This window comes from Ceratosolen solmsi, unplaced genomic scaffold (genome assembly GCF_000503995.2).
Source record: "Ceratosolen solmsi marchali unplaced genomic scaffold, CerSol_1.0 scaffold56, whole genome shotgun sequence".
Lineage (NCBI taxonomy): Eukaryota > Metazoa > Arthropoda > Insecta > Hymenoptera > Agaonidae > Ceratosolen > Ceratosolen solmsi.
Window position 1 is genome coordinate 5,701,961 of NW_011948425.1, and position 17,151 is coordinate 5,719,111.

The following is a 17,151-nucleotide window of genomic DNA, read 5'->3' on the forward strand; positions in this document are numbered from 1 at the left end:
GTTAATCTACAAGCTTTTTGTCTGCATCACGTTTCAAGTTTCAAGAGAACTATTGCCAGAAGCGCGGTTAAGGTACGAAATAGTTAAATTATTGGCCATACGAGACAATAACAATAACAACAAGACATTCGTAAAAACATCATATTTATTCACTTTATAAAGAACGTTAAATATAAACATAGTAACGCTAGAAGAGTAAAGATAAAACGGTATTATGATAATCCTTTAGTATAATTACAAAAACGGTATCATTGATCATTTTTATTTTTACGCAAGAAAATATAATAATTCATAATCTGCGATTCTCCTGTATTTATTACGTAGACAAAAGTTATCAAGCAATCAACAATTAACAGTCGTTTTGCGTTAAAAGTAAAAATTAAAAAATCTTCCGAATGCACTTTCATAAAATTATGGAGATAACCATCATCAAATCGCTTAGAAATCTAAAATTAACATTGTCAGCAACAATACAATCTAACGGAACATTAAGCATCGATTGATTACCAATGTTAAATTTATACCAAACTACAGCCCTTTCGCATTACTTTGAAAGGCCTTTGAAAGCACAATAATACCACAAATAATAGAAAATTATAATCAATTCAATTGTTTGATTCAATTGCGTTGTTTGATTCGTCACAGTGTGCCTATTACTTAACGTGACAAACAATTGTAATAAAATAACAAACTTCTCAGGAGCTTAAGACTACGGGTACTTCTACGCTAAATTGCTGTGATTACGTGCTCGAGTGGACCCGCTTGAAAGGTGATTGTGGCCGAACCGTAGTCAATAAATTCCAATCGACAGGCCCTCGATCGCATTGCTTAAACAAATTATTACAGGACAATCGCCGCTAGCGACCCGCTCGTACGCCTAATCCGACGGCTAAATACCATCGACCCTCATATAATACAAGGTCCCGTGCCAAGGACAACAGTGCCACCGACAAGGTCGTCAGGTCCTCATAGCTGAAAATTGTGCTGCGAGTGATTGAGAGTGTTGGTGGACATGGCGTGGACCGGATGCGACTGCGATGCTGCGAAGAGGCTATGATGCGAGTGCGACTTGGCGCGCGACAATTCGCTGTAGCGATCCTGATCCTGGGGCGCGACCAGCAGTACCGGCCTCAGTGAGAGAGACTTGCGCGAGCCCGCGACGCTCTGGGCCTCGTTCACGTAGCCCGGGTTCACCTCCCCTGCAACACACGCAACATCGTCATTAGATTATCTCGGAATGATGCGGCGATAAGGCCTTAGGACAATAGTAGCTTGAATTTTTATTAAATGCACGATTACGTGTTCGAATGTGCAAGGACATTGACTGGCTTACAACTTATTCGGTTCTCCTTTCACTTTAATTTGGCGGATCTTTCACATTGATTTCTTAATGCCTTAATTAGCGTCTATTGTTTGGACGAAGTGTCGCATGTCGAGTCATCCAACACCACGCTTTCACGCTTCTACGCGCTAATTCATAGATTCCATGGTGCTGGTGCGCTTATCGAGACAATTTGCGCCCGAAGAATTAAAATGCTCTGACAATAATAAAGAGTTGGGTCGATTAATCTCAACTTTCACACACGAGTCAAAACTCGAATTCTCATTCGTCGTTGGGCTATGAAATTTTTATGCCGAACGTTATCCCGAAGCCATGATAATTGTCAAAAATCGTCGTTATGAACAAAATACATCGAGCCACGCTACTTTCTAAATGAATTACTTCTATTTCACATTACGTTCAATTGTTTCCATCGATTGCTTAAGCTTGCCACTTTTCTCGCAATTTTTACTTAAATGCCCAACACATGTAATAGATAATGTCGATAACGGCGTATTATTAACATTTCCAATAATTGCGGACAACTTATATTAAATTATAATAAACGTTACTATAAAACTATTTCTAGTAATAATCGGCATGGAAAAAGTTCCCTTCGATCTTACAAAATTGTACTTTCTAATCATTTGTTGCCCGCACTTGAGAATAATTGAATATTATTATGTGAAACGAGGAAGAGCTAGACGGGAAGAGCTTTCACGATATAAAAAATTGATATAAAATTTTTATAAACATAAGTAAGCATGTTCTAATGTCAACGAATTCCCGAGAGCATAATTAACGCCAACCAAATACAAGTTCCGTTTATAAAAACAAAATAAAATGACAAACAAACAAAACAAAAAAAAAAAAAGACAACAACAAACATTTTGCCAAAAGTTCTTGTCAATTATAATCGAGATAACAGAAAAATTGCCGACGAGAGTAAAATGAGCTCCTAATGAACGAGATCTAAGCGAACGAAATCCACACGCCCGTTCGGCATTAGCTGCATCTAATTTTAATAAGTCAGATCTTCATATTTCAACGTTTACTGTTTATTTGTGCAAAGTATTACGAGACAAGACGACGTTCTCTCTATTATAAATTGTCCGACTTCTTGGAACGGATTTCTCATTCGATTAAAGTAAGAAACGTGACTGGGATATCGTTTGGCCACCGTTCAAAACAACTTGGCTCCACTTTCGTACGTACGCCCCGTGAAAGTAGTGGAAAAAGTTTTAAGGAGCATCGGCACGAAATTACCATGTTAAATTCATACAAAATTCGACGCTGTAGTGGAAAAAAGGAATCGCCCGAGTAGGAGATATAGTCCGTAAAATCAATAAAGCCAGCGCATTAAGTGTTTTTCCGTAATAAATCCACGGCCGTTAAGCTCCGGAGACCTTAATATATAATGTACTTTTAATAAGAGTTTAAGTAAATGCGCCGGGGATACTCGAATAGCCATTGTTTATGAGAGCCGTAAAAGTCAGTAGGCAAACATTTTCCACTTTCGCAGGGCCATAAATTAGCGAGGCCGGGCGAATTGTCTTCGCGTGGCTTGGAGCGAGTGTCTCCTCGCTTGGCGATCGCCGACGCCGACGCCGTCGCCTCCTTACCTTTATAGAGCGATCCGTTGTTGAATGGCTCGGGTTGCAGCTTCACGTGTCTCGACGCCAAAATGAAAGCGAGGGCAGCCAAGGTCGCAGAGTCCAAAGCGGCGATCGCCGCCAATGGAATCGCCCATCGCACCGCGCACGCACCCGGATTGTACCTAAAGGAGTAAAAAATAATCAGTGGCTATGTCCTTTGGCTATGCTTTAACGGGGCGTTAAAAGCGATGAGCCGAGATAAATAAGATAGGGAGGCTGGTTGTAAGATCGTCCTGATCTAGAGGTGCGCTCTTGTAACTGGTAAATAAATTGGATGGTTATTGTCTTGCAATTGTTTCTTCAGACTCGATAAAGTAGAAATAGACGTAAGCTCCTTTAGAGTACGTGAATCGACGGTATTTTTTTTTTTTTTTTTTGCAAACAAATTTAGAGAAGCCGTTAATTGTAATTTCATTTGGATCGATAAATCTTGGTAGACATTTGACGAGTGCGCGCGATTAATACAGCAAAACATTGCTTGAAAATCACTTTGACCGTGTAATCCGAGCACTTTTCCATCGACACCTCTCTCCCAACGACGTATCCAACAAACATTTATAATTCATCCGCAAATATTTTGCACAACGGCTTTTACGACGACTGTAATACGTCGACAGTTTCGTCCCTCACCCACATTACACGCGCTGATTAATTCTCTATCCGTCTCAGCTTACAATGTGCGACAGTCGTTTCGTTGTTTCGTCGATTAAATGAAAATAATAGATTCAGATTTTACAAGTTGCTCCGGCCGCGATCGCGTTTCTTAAATCTCTCGGTATACAAAAACATTGTCATCGCGAAAAGTAACACGCCCAATGAAAGAAGATATATATATATATATATATATAAAGAGAGAGAGAGAGAGAGAGAGAGAGAGAGAGAGAGAGACAGACAGACATACAGAGAAATTTTAACCTAACGTATCATCCGAGAACTCATCCCTCCAATCTTTCTCTGAAAAATAATATTGAGCTAAGCGACCAAGATTGCACTCACCTTGAGGCCGTGGCGCCACAAATAGCGCGAATAAGCGGCGAATCCCAGCCCAGTGGATAGATGCAGACTCCGACCGCCATGCAAACCGCTGCAAAATTACAAATACACGCGCATTAGTCATTGATCATTTGGCGTTGACGTGTGGACGATTAAGCGACTCGCTCTCACACCCGCAAGCCGTGAATCTACGCTAATTCCACGCTAACTCCGCACTCGAAATGCCAATGGCACACAAAAGCAGACGATAGGCCTGAGAAAGTCGTGGGCGCCGAGTACGCATACCGTGCTTGAAGAAGGCGTGTTTGACGAGGTCGGCAGTGAAAGGTGCCGTGTAAGAAAGAGTCGATATTTCTCAGACGTCGAGAAGTCTCTTATCTTACAATATTACCGAACTATACCGAAAATTTGTATCGACAATCTCATTCCTACCCGTTGAAAACGAGAGGAGAGGGAGTTTAGATTAAAAAGCCGTGCCTTTCGCCGCCTCTCCCATGCCCTTGAGCGCTCCGAAGTTTAATATTAATATTATAAAGTAATCGAAAGCGACATAGTGGCCAATTATATACTTGTAAGTATTGTAATGTCGTAGGTCAATGAGGTAGGCGATCGAGCAATATCATCGCGCTCTCGATCTCGATCGATTCCCATGGATAGACACGCGCTCCATAAGCGAGTGACCAGGGTTTTGCGATACGGAAGCGGGGGAAGAGTCCGAGTATCGGCGGTCCTTAAACTCGTCCCTCACATCTTATCACGTCCTTTCTCACGACGCATCGTATCGCGTCCTTTCCATAAGCGCAAGCTCTCTCACATTCCTCGTCGTGCGTCGCCGTGCGACAACGGACTTTCTAAGAAAGCACAGACTGCCGCAACGATTGGCATTTTCTCCGGTCGCTCGTAATACAGTTCGTAACTCCCTCAGCTCAGCTCATTGCGCCTGTAAAAGTTGCCCCGCCCGAGTAATCGGCCGGCCGAAGATAAGGAGCGAGGGAGACAGACCGACTGGCTAATGTAACGGACAATGTGAAATGTGCGAAGAGAAAGGCGGTGGCGGCGGCGGAGGCGAAGGCGGCGGATGAATCAACGAGCGTTAAAATTAGACAGCGGGAATGGAAAATCGCAAGGGCTCGTGTTTACGGGAGGCGAGTGAGCGCGCAACAATGCCTGGCTCCGGATGGAATTACCAACTCGTGTTCTCGCGTGTTGAATAACCTCCGGCAACCCGGCAGTTTTGCTCGATAATTCGAGATCTAATAAGGCTGCACGCCCGCCGTTCATTACGCAATCCGCGCGTGAATTATCGTTTAATAGGGTATTGGGAGAAAGAAACGCTTGGTACAAGGAAAGTGCATTATGTTTCCAGGACTTCCTAAGCGATTATCGTTACTACTGCTTTAACTAAATTTAGAGCTGTTTTTTTTTTTATTTTCTTGTTTTTTTTTTTTTTTTTTCCATTACTACTCTTTTCATTTTCTTTTTCTTCTCTCTGTTTCTTCTTCACTTTGTTTTCCTCTCTGTTTTTGTTTCTCTGTGATTTTTGCGTCCAAGGCGTCGAGATTTTTTATATCTCTTTGGTCATTATGGCGCTCATTTATGTGTTTGTTGGGTGCTCTCCGTATAACTTGCACACCTTCAAAGTACGACTTTTCGTAGTTGGCAATTTTCTTTAATAAGCGAGCAGCTACATACTATTTTATGATAACACCAATTAAGATAGCGAGTACCTAGACCACCTGAAGAAAATCGTTTAAATTTAAAGTCGTTCTCTTGCGTGTGAATTACCGACACCTCAACCACCTTCAATTAAACCAAGAAATCCAATTGAAATCATTCGAGTATACAAAGTATGTTATCAAAAGTTTATTTTTTATCCTCTTTTCTCTTATGCAATAGTAGAAACTAGACTTTTTTTTAGCGACTTTAAAGTTTATAATTTTTAGGCCGAAATATAGCGTGGCTCGTATCAAAAACAAAAAAAAAACAAAAAAAAACAAAAAAAAAAACAAAACAAAAAAAAAATAAAATAACATAAACTATGAAATTCTAAATTTAAATTATTGCTTAAAATTTGTTAATTTCTTTTATAAGAGATTTAACGGCTTTGTTATATTGTACAATCATATATAATGTAATAAATTGACGATTGCAGAAGAAAACATTTTTCCTCTACATATTGGTAATAAAAAAAAAAATCCAAATATCCCATCGAAGGGTATAAAATTAAGTTTTACAATCGAGCGCAGATAATTTTGAAGAATGACAATATTTAATACAAACGCATCTCGAAATATTAATTTTTTTTTCACATTTATTTAATGCCTTTAAAAAGAAAACAAAAACAAAATTTAATCGTTAAACGAAATTAGCTAATTAAACGACAATATTATTTAACATTATAATGGCAAGTTTCTTTTTTTTATTGAGCGGCAAAATATATTATAATAGCCTGTAAAATAGTATCGAAAAATGAAAATTAAAATTAGAGTCTTAATAATTTTTACGAAGCTCAAAAATTTTTTGCACCGTAAAATATTAAAACTAGAAATACGTACACGCACATCCTAAAAAATGTTAAGTAAGGTTAACTAACTCGATGAACGTGTTCTCTCTCTCTCTCTCTCTCTCTCTCTCTCTCTCTCTCTCTCTCTCTCCATATTTTCTTTGCTTTTTCTCTATAATACCCGACTGATCGTAAAATCTTAGATGCTCGCCTATATGAATTAGGGTTAAATGGATTTACTCCAGATTCATACGATTACGTAGAAAAGGATTATTGGCTTGGACGAAGGTTAAATCTACATCTAATGGAAAAAATACACCGGGAAAAGCGATGAAATTTCGGAATACGCTATCTTTCCTTCGCTCCTTCAAAACATCCAAAAGATGCATTTAACAAATATTCGAATTTTGCCGTACGTAAAGTATGTCAACGTTATATTACAAAATTACATACAGCGCGCTCTATACAATTCAGGTGAGATTTTTTTTTTTCCATAGAATTTCTCCATTTTCTCCTTATTTACAACTCGCCGTTCTATTCTTATATTAAATATTAAAAGATTATAATTGTTAGTTCTTAGTTAATTGTACTTTCAATTTTCAGAGAGGTAAATCGCTGGGAATTTTCCTATGTCGAAAACCACATGTCGCCAAGCGCTTTATCATTTCTCGCGTAAAAGTAAATCAACAATGCCTTCGTATCTCATCTGGTTAGACTGGATATCCAGATTATCAAGCCCACAATGAGAAGGCTTCCTAAATCATTAATGCTAATACGCGCTAACCTCTCGCGCTAACCGAACATGGAAAATTAAGCCAGCCCCCCCCCCCCCCCCCGTCAACGACACCAAGGGATTGCAACGACAGTGTTTGAAGTTGCTATGAGTCCATACACGTAAGCCCCGATCCGCGCTAAATTCCTCGATCGAATAAACTTACGGGATTGAGAATCCGAGTGAACAAAGTGTGCTGTTCCCGGTATTAATAACGTCCCCGAGGATCAAGGCATCGTCGTAGTCGGCACATCATTCTCATAACGGTACATTCGACATTTCAGTCCAGGGAGCGGTAAACGCGACCTAAGCAGCGCATCTCCCTCAACGCCCATCCAATCTGCCTCTCCTGATCGGCCTATCGCCTTCCTCGCGCTACCGCCGCCTTCTCATAATACCTTTCGACATAATTTCTCGGGGATAACGATAGGTCGGTGGTGCGATTCGAGCAGTACCCGAGCCATTGTAGTCGAGTTGATTTTAAGGAAAGTTCTCGCCTCCATCGATACACGCGTCTCGAGCGGCTTAAGCCGTTGAGAGATCTTTGGATTGTGCTAAGTAGGTGATTTTCTAACTTGCCCGCGCTATATTAGAATGGACATTCAAATTTCGATCGACGACGAAATAACGTCGTTTTCGACGCTCGCAACACGTCTTTATACCCTAATATATACGACTTTAATTTAATGGAAATTAGCTACGATCTGGTGAAAGTATATTGTTATTACACTTGTCGTGTTGTTGATAAATTTTTAAGAATTGCAAGTAAACGTGTCGAAATATTTATTGGACTTAAAATAAATAATTTTCTCTCGATGTTTTGTATACGCTTATATCTATCTATATGTATATCACTTGCAATTGGCGTTACATAAACTGTTATTCACAACTTTCTAATGAAAAATGTGCATGTCGGTAAATTTATTCAGTTTATTACAATTAATATATAATCTATCGAATGAAAACATCTATATCCATATATCGTAGGCTAATGATAATTTTTTTATTTGCATATTTTAAAAATGCAGAAAGTAGCTATTGAATTTAAAAAGTATATTTGGCAGAGTATTGCCGAATGACAAGATTATAAGCGTTTTTACTTTTATTTTTCATGTATCGTAGAAAAGAAATAAATGTATTCATAAAATTTCCCGTCTGCGTAAAGTTGAGTTAAAGCATAAGTTAGAAACAGATTATTTACAAACTTGAGAAGTTTAAAAGATTTTAATATTTCCTTATCATTATCATAATATGAAATTCAACTATTCAAATGCAAAATTCTTCTACTATCCGTATGCTACGCGTCTGTAGTTGGCGTAAAAAACAAATTTGTTTTAAAATCAAATTAATAATTCCTATTACGTTTTTCCTTAAATTGGCTATAATAGTGCTACTACTTATCGTAAAACAGGCGTTATTTACAGAACGCATGGAAAGTTTAAAAATATGCTAATTCTGTACAGCAAGCAGATACAGAATATCATAATACTTCATTGGACTCTTTCTATTCTTCAATAACAACTCTTTTATATTTAACCGAACGCAAGCATTAAATGATAATCTTTGCATTAAAAGTCATCTATTAAGAGACAAAATGCCTACATGCTTTTATTACATGGCATTTGTGGATCTTTAATGAATGAAGATCGAAACGGATCTCTTCCTCGACGTAGCATCAAGCTTTCGTAATTCTTATTAAGAAATTAACTACGTAACAGTTATCTTTTCCAATTCCTTTATAATTCCTCAAGAGATCCGCAATTAATTAGATAATGATAATCTAAATCATTTAGTACGTACCGAAATGTTCCTCTATTCCGTTCGCTGGGAAGCTTCATCGTGAACTACATCCACATGTAACAATCGGCTTACTACAACGAACGTACTTCCTTTTATAAAACTCACTTCGCAATTTATACTAATTGCAACCCCAGCGTGCCCTTGTTCCCCAAATAAAGAGAATATCTTACCTTTTTTTTTTTTATTTTTTATACTCCTTATTATACTTGGTAATATAATTCATTTTAATTACAAACTGAGTAATAATTACCAATCCATATAAGAATTAAATTTAATGTAAATATACGTTCTACGCTACTTATCAAATTCTATTTCTATCTCGTTATTAATTAGTTAATAATTTTAATCCATCGGTAGATTAATTTTCCACATAATATGGTTAATCAAATAACTTTTTTTCTTTAAGAATTAATTATTAACGCGATATAATGCATAGCTGTGTGATGAATTAGTCGTCATTTTTTTTTTTTTTTTTTTTTTTTTTTTTTTTTTATTACAAGTGATAAGCGTAAATGTGTACACTTGTGTGTACAATTGTGTGTAAAACACACTAGCGTACGTAAATATAATAATAGAAATAAAATGTCGTCCGTTGAATCGTTAAGGGATAATAATATTGTATTTTTTCTCGCTCTCTCTCTCTCTCTCTCTCTATCTCTCTCTCTCTCTCTCTCTCTCTCTCTCTCCTCGATGATGAGAGAATAATCACAACAGCCTGTCTGATTCTCATTAATTCAATCTATCCAATTCTATTAGGAAGGATGCGATAGAGGAGGCTAAAAGTTGACGAGCGAGGAGATGTTCGCTTAGAAATATTAATCTGTAATTAACTGATCCACGTTAGCGCTCGACGTCAACAATTTATGATTTAAGCTATGGTGCCGTCAAAATTCTTACTCGAAAGGCCTACGATTAGCATAACGTAATTACGTAATGAGAATGTAAGAAATGCGTTACGGCGTAAGCAAAATAATCATTTTATTTTCATCATGGAAATGTGCCTGTAAGAAGCGTCGATTTAAACAATAATAGCGATATGTAGTGGCTAGCGGGCATTCCATTTTCTGCATTACGACAGTAATTACTGTTTTTCCGCTAGTTATTTGTTCGTATTGCGAGCTTCCATAGCCAATAGCCCAACACCGGCACTATTGCGTAACATCGCAGCGTCTCGTTTCAGTTTGTCGGGCGGTTCATCGTTCGCAGTCTTATAATAATATCTCACCCTTTGTACAAACGTCCATGAATGGAATATTAATCGAATTTAACGATATCTTATTCATTATTAAAGCCTAAGGATCGATGAACGTACTTACGATGCTTCCGTAAACCTCGCGTCCCGCAACATTCGGGGCATCGATAATTACGGCAATGGTAATTGGCGAATCGCTTCTCCATCGGCAGGTTAATGAAATCGACCCGATAATTGAACGAGCGCGATGGTTTTTCACTTATGGAATTTATTGCTCTTCCGTAAGCTGCGTTTCGGCGAGAAACTTTCCCGCGACGCCGCGCATATAAGCGCCGCAGAACATTTCGTGCCTGGCAATTTGTTTATAAAGCGAGAAGGAGAGATAGAGGATGGATCAATGTGGCTTTTTACATTTTATTTGTTTTTTTTTTTTTTTTTTTTTTTTTTTTTCACTTTTTCTCCTAATGAAGAGTGATTGAGTGGCATGATTGGTGGTGGTGGTGGTGGTGGTGGTGGGGGTGGGGGGTCGAGTAGAGGAACAAGAGCGAAATAACGAAAGAAAGACAGGTTCCACGGTTGTTTTCCGCATTGACACTTAAATACTGGATAAAACTTTTCTTCCCAGTAATGTCGAGACATCGCGCTACCCAACAACGCTCAAATGCCTATTCTTCTTTTCCCAGAAATCACGTAATTGTGAAAATAATCTACTCGCCAAGCTCGTTTTTATTGAGATGCAGCCACGTCAGCGGCAAGAACATGCCTAAGCCGTCGACCCTTTACTTTGTGGCATAAATTCACCTTATGAGCGATAATATACGCATAATTTTCGAGCTCATTGAAAAATGAATAAATTTCTATAATTTATTCCGCGCTCGGTCGTAAAGAGCGGCCAAGCAAATAGGATAAAATAAATTCCAAGTATACATAAAGCTCATATCGTATCGATGGGAAAATCCGCGGATTTGACTCTTTTTTTGCTATCGGTCGCACCACCCGAAATTATTCGCCTGTTGCCTACCCCACCTCCTCCTAATCACCTAATCTCTATCCCGTATATTGAAAATGGCAGCAATAGACGAACAAAAGATAAAAAAACACTCACCGGAAATCACTTGCATCCAACCGCATATGTAGAAGACGGTGGTACTCTGGCAGAAGAGGAAGAGCAACATGGCGCAGATCGATGCGAGGGCGATTATCACCGCTATCGCGACCAAGATCGTGCTAACCCTGAATGGCACATTGGCGATTGTAGATAGATCATCCAGACGACCGACGCACTCCTCCAGGAGTTCACCTGTTACAGGAAAACCGCATTATCGGACTTATCGCTGATTTGATGCTTCATGGATCATGGGTTTGCGATCACCATTCCTAACTATCACTTATAAATAAGTCGAATTTCTTAAATCCATGCACAATTGTCTCAATGACTGTAATTTCAACTTTGACGTGCATTATCACGCTTTGGACAAGCATTATAAAAGCATCGCATAATCTCACGAGACTGTCACTTATTCAACAGCTCTGACTCCAATTCTAAATAACGAAACTTTTAAGAGCATAGTTGTATAATTAAGTAACAACGACACGATTAAATTGACCAAAATAGACAAAATATAGAGAAAAATTAAGCAGTACCCTATGTTTTAATCTTCAACGATTCATCGATACGTCGATGCTCAAACAAATTTAGCAAGTGTATGAACGTAATATATATTTATATTAAATTGAATATTTTATCCATTTTAGAGTATAAATAGGAATGTATTTTCATGTATTTTACATTAATTATACATAAATTAGCTAGTTATGCCATTAGATGTTAATTGATGATAAAACGTGAAAGTACCATGACTTTCACTGCTTGTCTATTGTAGTAATATATGCAACAAAAATGTTAAGTATCTTGTTGACCAGAGCAAACGGTCGAAATAAATTTTTCTGTCATAAAAAATCGCGTAACAATTAGATTTACTCAGTCTTAACGCGTACGATGCACATCACTTTAAATAACCAGCAGATCTCTGTGTATGTATATATATATATATATATATATATATATATATCGGGTAATATAATCTACATTATGCTTTTTATTAATACAGTTCTGACGAACTGCGACGCTTGCATTTAGACGAATGAAAATTAAAGCGAAAATTTAAATAGAAAGAGAAGGTTAAAAATACTTGCGAATTCTCTCGAGAAAATTCTTAATCCAATTGTTTCAAATCTTTTCGTAACTAAAAAAAGTATTATCAGTTTAATTGTATGTGGTGAAAATATGGATATTCGATATAATCATCTTCAGACTCTAAACTCACGGAGGGCTTTTTTTTCGTTTCATTAATATTGAAAAATGAAAAGAAAAAATCACTTTTGTCAAATGATTTAATTAATAAATTCATTGAAATCGCTTTTTAATGACGTGACTGCCTTCAACACACAAAAGGCCCATTTTTTAAATATACTTAATAATATTTATGATTGTATCGTGGAAAGTATAAAATATTTTCTCGTATTATCCATATCCTGACTGATATACAACGAGCGCTTATGTTTCTAAAATTATTAATTAATTAGTTGATATAAGAAGCGATATAACGGAAACTTACATAAGGCTCGAAACCTAATTATTCAAATAAGCTAAAGAGTGCTTGTTTCACAAGATAAATGATACTCGATAAAGTATTATAATAAAAAAAAAATAAAAAAAAACTTTTATCAATATGTTGCATACTGTGCATTAAACAAGTATTATTAATTGCTTTTCATATTAAATTTTACTATGTTGCCTGAAATATAAAGTTCTTGATGCCGCTCAACTGAATATTCTAGACATTTTTACTCACACGCCAATAATTTTAATAATAAGTATTATTATAGAATCAAAGGTTTATTAATAGACAAATAAAATTTCTCAAATGATTGAATTGTACGTAAGGCATTGGGCTTTCTAGTCAACAGGATGCGGATATTTATTTTAAGCCCATAACATTTAAAAGGCCTATAATTATTAACCGGAAGCAATCCGTTAATATACGCTTATAATATCAATTCAATCAATCGTGATACATTTTATCGATCGATTCGAAAACCAAAACAACGATCGTAAGATTAAAGCAAAACGGAAACAGCGTGATTACGTCAAAAAGCGAAAAATAACAAAACATAAATGCGTGGAGCTCGAAACGCCCAATAATTGAAAACCCAAATGACAAAAAACAAAAAACAAAAAACAAAAAACAAAATAAGCACAAAAAATGATAAAAAACAAAAGACGAGAGAACAAAACGAAGCAGAAAACGAATAATAGTACCGAAGACTCGTCAACATCGAGGTTTCTCCTTAAACTCGTGGAGTGCCGAAGGGAAGCAAAATAAAGGAAAGAGGGAAGACATGGAATTACCGGTTCCGCCGAAGCTGCACCTCATCCACAGTCCGAATCTGCCGGGGTTCTCGTGCTCAAGATCCCCGAGCCATTCGGGTGTGATGAACGCCACGACGCCGATGATGGCGTAGCATATGGTGAATATCCCCCAAAGGACGCCAATGGCCTTGGAGTTCCTGATGTAGTTCGTCGCGTACATGTGCGACGACTCGACGTATTCGACTTTCGAGCCCATTGTCGCTTCGGCACCTCCTCGGCTCGACTTTTTCCACGCGCTGCTTTCGAATGAGAGCCGCCGCCGCCGCAGCCGCCGCCGCCGCCGCCGCCGCCGCCGCCGCCGCCGCCACCGCCGACGCCGCTGCCGCCTCCTCCTCCAGCTCCTCCCTCCTTTATCTGCGGGTCATGCGTTGCAAAGGAATATCAGGCTAATGCAAGCCGATCAAGTGACACAACGAAACTTTCTATGATATTCAAATATCTCGTTTACCAACGCGAATCGCCTTCTCTCCTCGTCTTACTACTTATAGCCGTAACAATATATCGAACGCTTTCGCGCGAAATATCCCGGGAATTTTGTTTGGAATTATACTTGGCAGTGCAGTCGTTTTTGAGGACCAAATGTTTTTGATATCGTTGTGTGTCGGATTGCCAGTGCGGGGTTGCGAACCAACTCATTGATAACCGCGTGGCAATTGTGGAATGCATTGGGAGATGAAATTGCCGCGATCGGTGGGAGGGGAAAAAAAAAAGCAGAAAAGTATTGGACCTTATAGTTGGCGGAGTGGCAAAAATTTGAATGACATAGGGCGCGAGCCATGCCGATCAAATTAAGTGTAAATTTAATTGTGCGAGAGCGTAAGGATGGCCTAATGTAACAACAGAGAGAGAGAATAGATGTATGGAAGTTTTATCATAACATTTACTTTCTCCTTGCTGGCAACGCGAAATTCTTCGTCATAACTCTTACTCAATACACGCCACACTGCTCGTTCGCCCTTTCATTCGCATTCCCTTGACCGATATAACGCGACGCAGGATAATCGAAGGATATTGATCGAGCTTCACCTGGACTCCTCGGCCGCTGGACCACGGCCCGTATAAGTCTCAAAGGCCCGAGGCGATAAGCAATGAGAATAGGACTCGCATTCCTCGCCTGCAGGGCGCGCCGATATAGTGCAACGAGTACGAAGCAATGACGGAGGTAGCCGAGTCCCGCGGTATCCTGGATAGTGGCGCATCGTCGAGATTTAAGTCGGCGCTGTAACGGTACGTCCGCCGCTTGGGCCGAAGAATTCGAGGTCGCGGGCGTCTGGGCCTCGCACTCACCTGTGGCTGTAGGGGCGCGTGCGCGCGCGCGATCTCAGCCTCGGCTCCCCATGGCGATCGTTGGTGGCCAGCTGCAGCGATTTGCCACTCTCGCACACTTTTCACACCGCACGCACACCGCTGCTCATCACTACTGGCACCGCTTCCTCGTCCTCTCTTAGTCCTCGCGATCGTTCTCCGGTGCACAGTCCACCTCGACTGAACCGTAACGGGGCTTTCCCGTGGTGAGTCGCGCGGTTTTCCTCCTCCTTCGCCCCTTCCTTCGGCGTCTCTCGCTCCCTCTCCGTCTCGCGCGCAATCGGCTGCTGTCGTTGATCCACTTCACGCAACTATTTTCGTGGCGGGCCTTTTCGTCGACTTGACGGCCCGAAACTCATTGCACACTAAGGAAAGTGCGCAGACGATATATATATATATATATATATAGAGAGAGAGAGAGAGAGAGAGAGAGAGAGAGAGAGAGAGGAACTTGAGTAAGAATAAGGCCAGACAAAGTCTCGCATCAAAATGGCGTTCTCGCGTGAATGCAGACTATGAAAGGAAGATAGAGAGAGAGAGAGAGAGAGAGAGAGAGAGAGAGAGAGAGAGAGAGAGAGAGAGCGATAGAGTGGGGGAGGGAGAAGAGTCGCCAGGTGAGATAGGTGCAGGAGACGGAGAAAGAGAGAGAGAGAGAGAGAGGAACGCGTCAAGGAGTCCCTGGCGACCACCTTAGTAGGGGACTCACCAAGAAGAAAGAATGAACAAACGAGAATGAGATAGAAGAGGAGAAGATGACGTTGGTGGCGGGTGGAGGGACAGAGAAAGGGAGACTCTATCGTCGTGCATACTGGGTGTTTATTTTTGAATGCAGTCTCTTTCGGAGAAGGTTGATGTAGAAGACGATAAAGCTCAACGTCTTCATCGGCTTTTCTTATTTTACGGGATTAGTGACAGGATGTCGGTTGGCTTAAGTGTTATTACATGCAAAGTGTCTTTATCATTTTTCAATTTACCTACGTAAATTCGTCCTCAAGATGAATACATCAATTGTAAACTCTTCTTTCTAAATTCAACCCATCTGCCATTTAATTATAGAATTATAACGGAAGAATCTACTTGAGGCTTTTATTGTATAATCATATATTTCGAATAATTTATTCGGTTTAACAAATCAACACGATTGTATTATAATTGAATACTTACCGTTTTAAATAATAATTGTAAGATTTATGCAGGTTCACATGCATACGACAGCTACTATTTTACAATGTTATTACGCAATTATTATATTATAATTATAATAATTGCAATTGTATATTACTTAATTTTATATAGAATATATATATATATATATATATATATATATATTAATTAACTTTCGATATTTTTTAACTTACAGGCAGTGTGCATCGTGGACATCCTTCCACTTTAAATTGAATTAAAATATTTGCCCTATAGCTTCATTTACATAGAAATAATAATTTATCAAATAGAATACGGATTTTACATTAATTATCGGGATTAAAAACAAATTATATGAATAATATCTTTATTGCATTATAAAAATACTACCATATAAAAGATGTCGGTGTAGTAAAAGTGTAAACAATTCGTAATAATTCATCATACAGTCATACGTATTTCGCATCCACTGGTACATGTGATAAAAAAAAAAGAGAAAAGCAAAAAAAATTAACATTGTTCCCTTTTAATACATAATTTTTACAAATGTAGCGTCCACATTTAGTCAAACTTTTACATTTTTTTAGCGCTGAAAATGTGAGGGAAAACGTCCAGCAAATGGAAACTTTGACTAGGACCGCAAAGGGTTTGCAATGGGTTTGCAACGGGATTGCAACGTCAGCGATATAACCGATTGGTAATTTTTCCAAGCATATTTTCGGCAAAACGTCGTGTTATATCATGGCGTAAAGGTACGTTGCCCCTATGGGTGGTGATGGACTCGCAGGGGGTTGGTCCGAGGCGAATTCACGTCTCGACGAGCAGGTAAGCTCGACGATGCCGAGCCGCAAGACTGCGGGGAGTCGATGTTTTTGTCGCTCGCGATGACGAACGACCAAGGACGCTTGTTTATCCCTGTCATCGGCCCTAAAGTCGACAGACCCAAGCCCGCAAACGAGTGCCGTGGGTATTAACTGTTGTTGTCGTGTCGCTGACCCCCCCCCCCCCCCCCCCCCCCGTCCCCCACTCCGGAG

At 39.2% G+C, this 17,151-nt stretch overlaps 1 protein-coding gene across 1 annotated transcript; it reads right to left on the reverse strand.

Annotated features, from left to right (window-relative positions):
- Positions 1–622: 622 nt before the first annotated feature.
- On the reverse strand, positions 623–13,966 carry Lhfpl (LHFPL tetraspan subfamily member 5 protein). The gene is made up of 5 exons (XM_011500472.1): positions 13,649–13,966; positions 11,342–11,536; positions 3,973–4,060; positions 2,944–3,098; positions 623–1,199 (listed from the first exon to the last, which is right to left on the reverse strand). Exons 1-5 carry the CDS (start codon positions 13,863–13,865, stop codon positions 967–969), a joined length of 888 nt encoding a protein of 295 aa, XP_011498774.1. The 5' UTR covers positions 13,866–13,966; the 3' UTR covers positions 623–966.
- Positions 13,967–17,151: the final 3,185 nt, after the last annotated feature.

Excerpts from the sequence above, each read along its gene's own strand:
- Lhfpl (XM_011500472.1), bottom strand. The coding sequence starts at position 13,865 with ATGGGCTCGAAAGTCGAATACGTCGAGTCGTCGCACATGTACGCGACG. Across the intron at positions 3,099-3,972 it reads TGTGGCGCCACGGCCTCAAG|GTACAATCCGGGTGCGTGCG; the intron begins GTGAGTGCAATC and ends TTACTCCTTTAG. Across the intron at positions 1,200-2,943 it reads CAACGGATCGCTCTATAAAG|GGGAGGTGAACCCGGGCTAC; the intron begins GTAAGGAGGCGA and ends CGTGTGTTGCAG.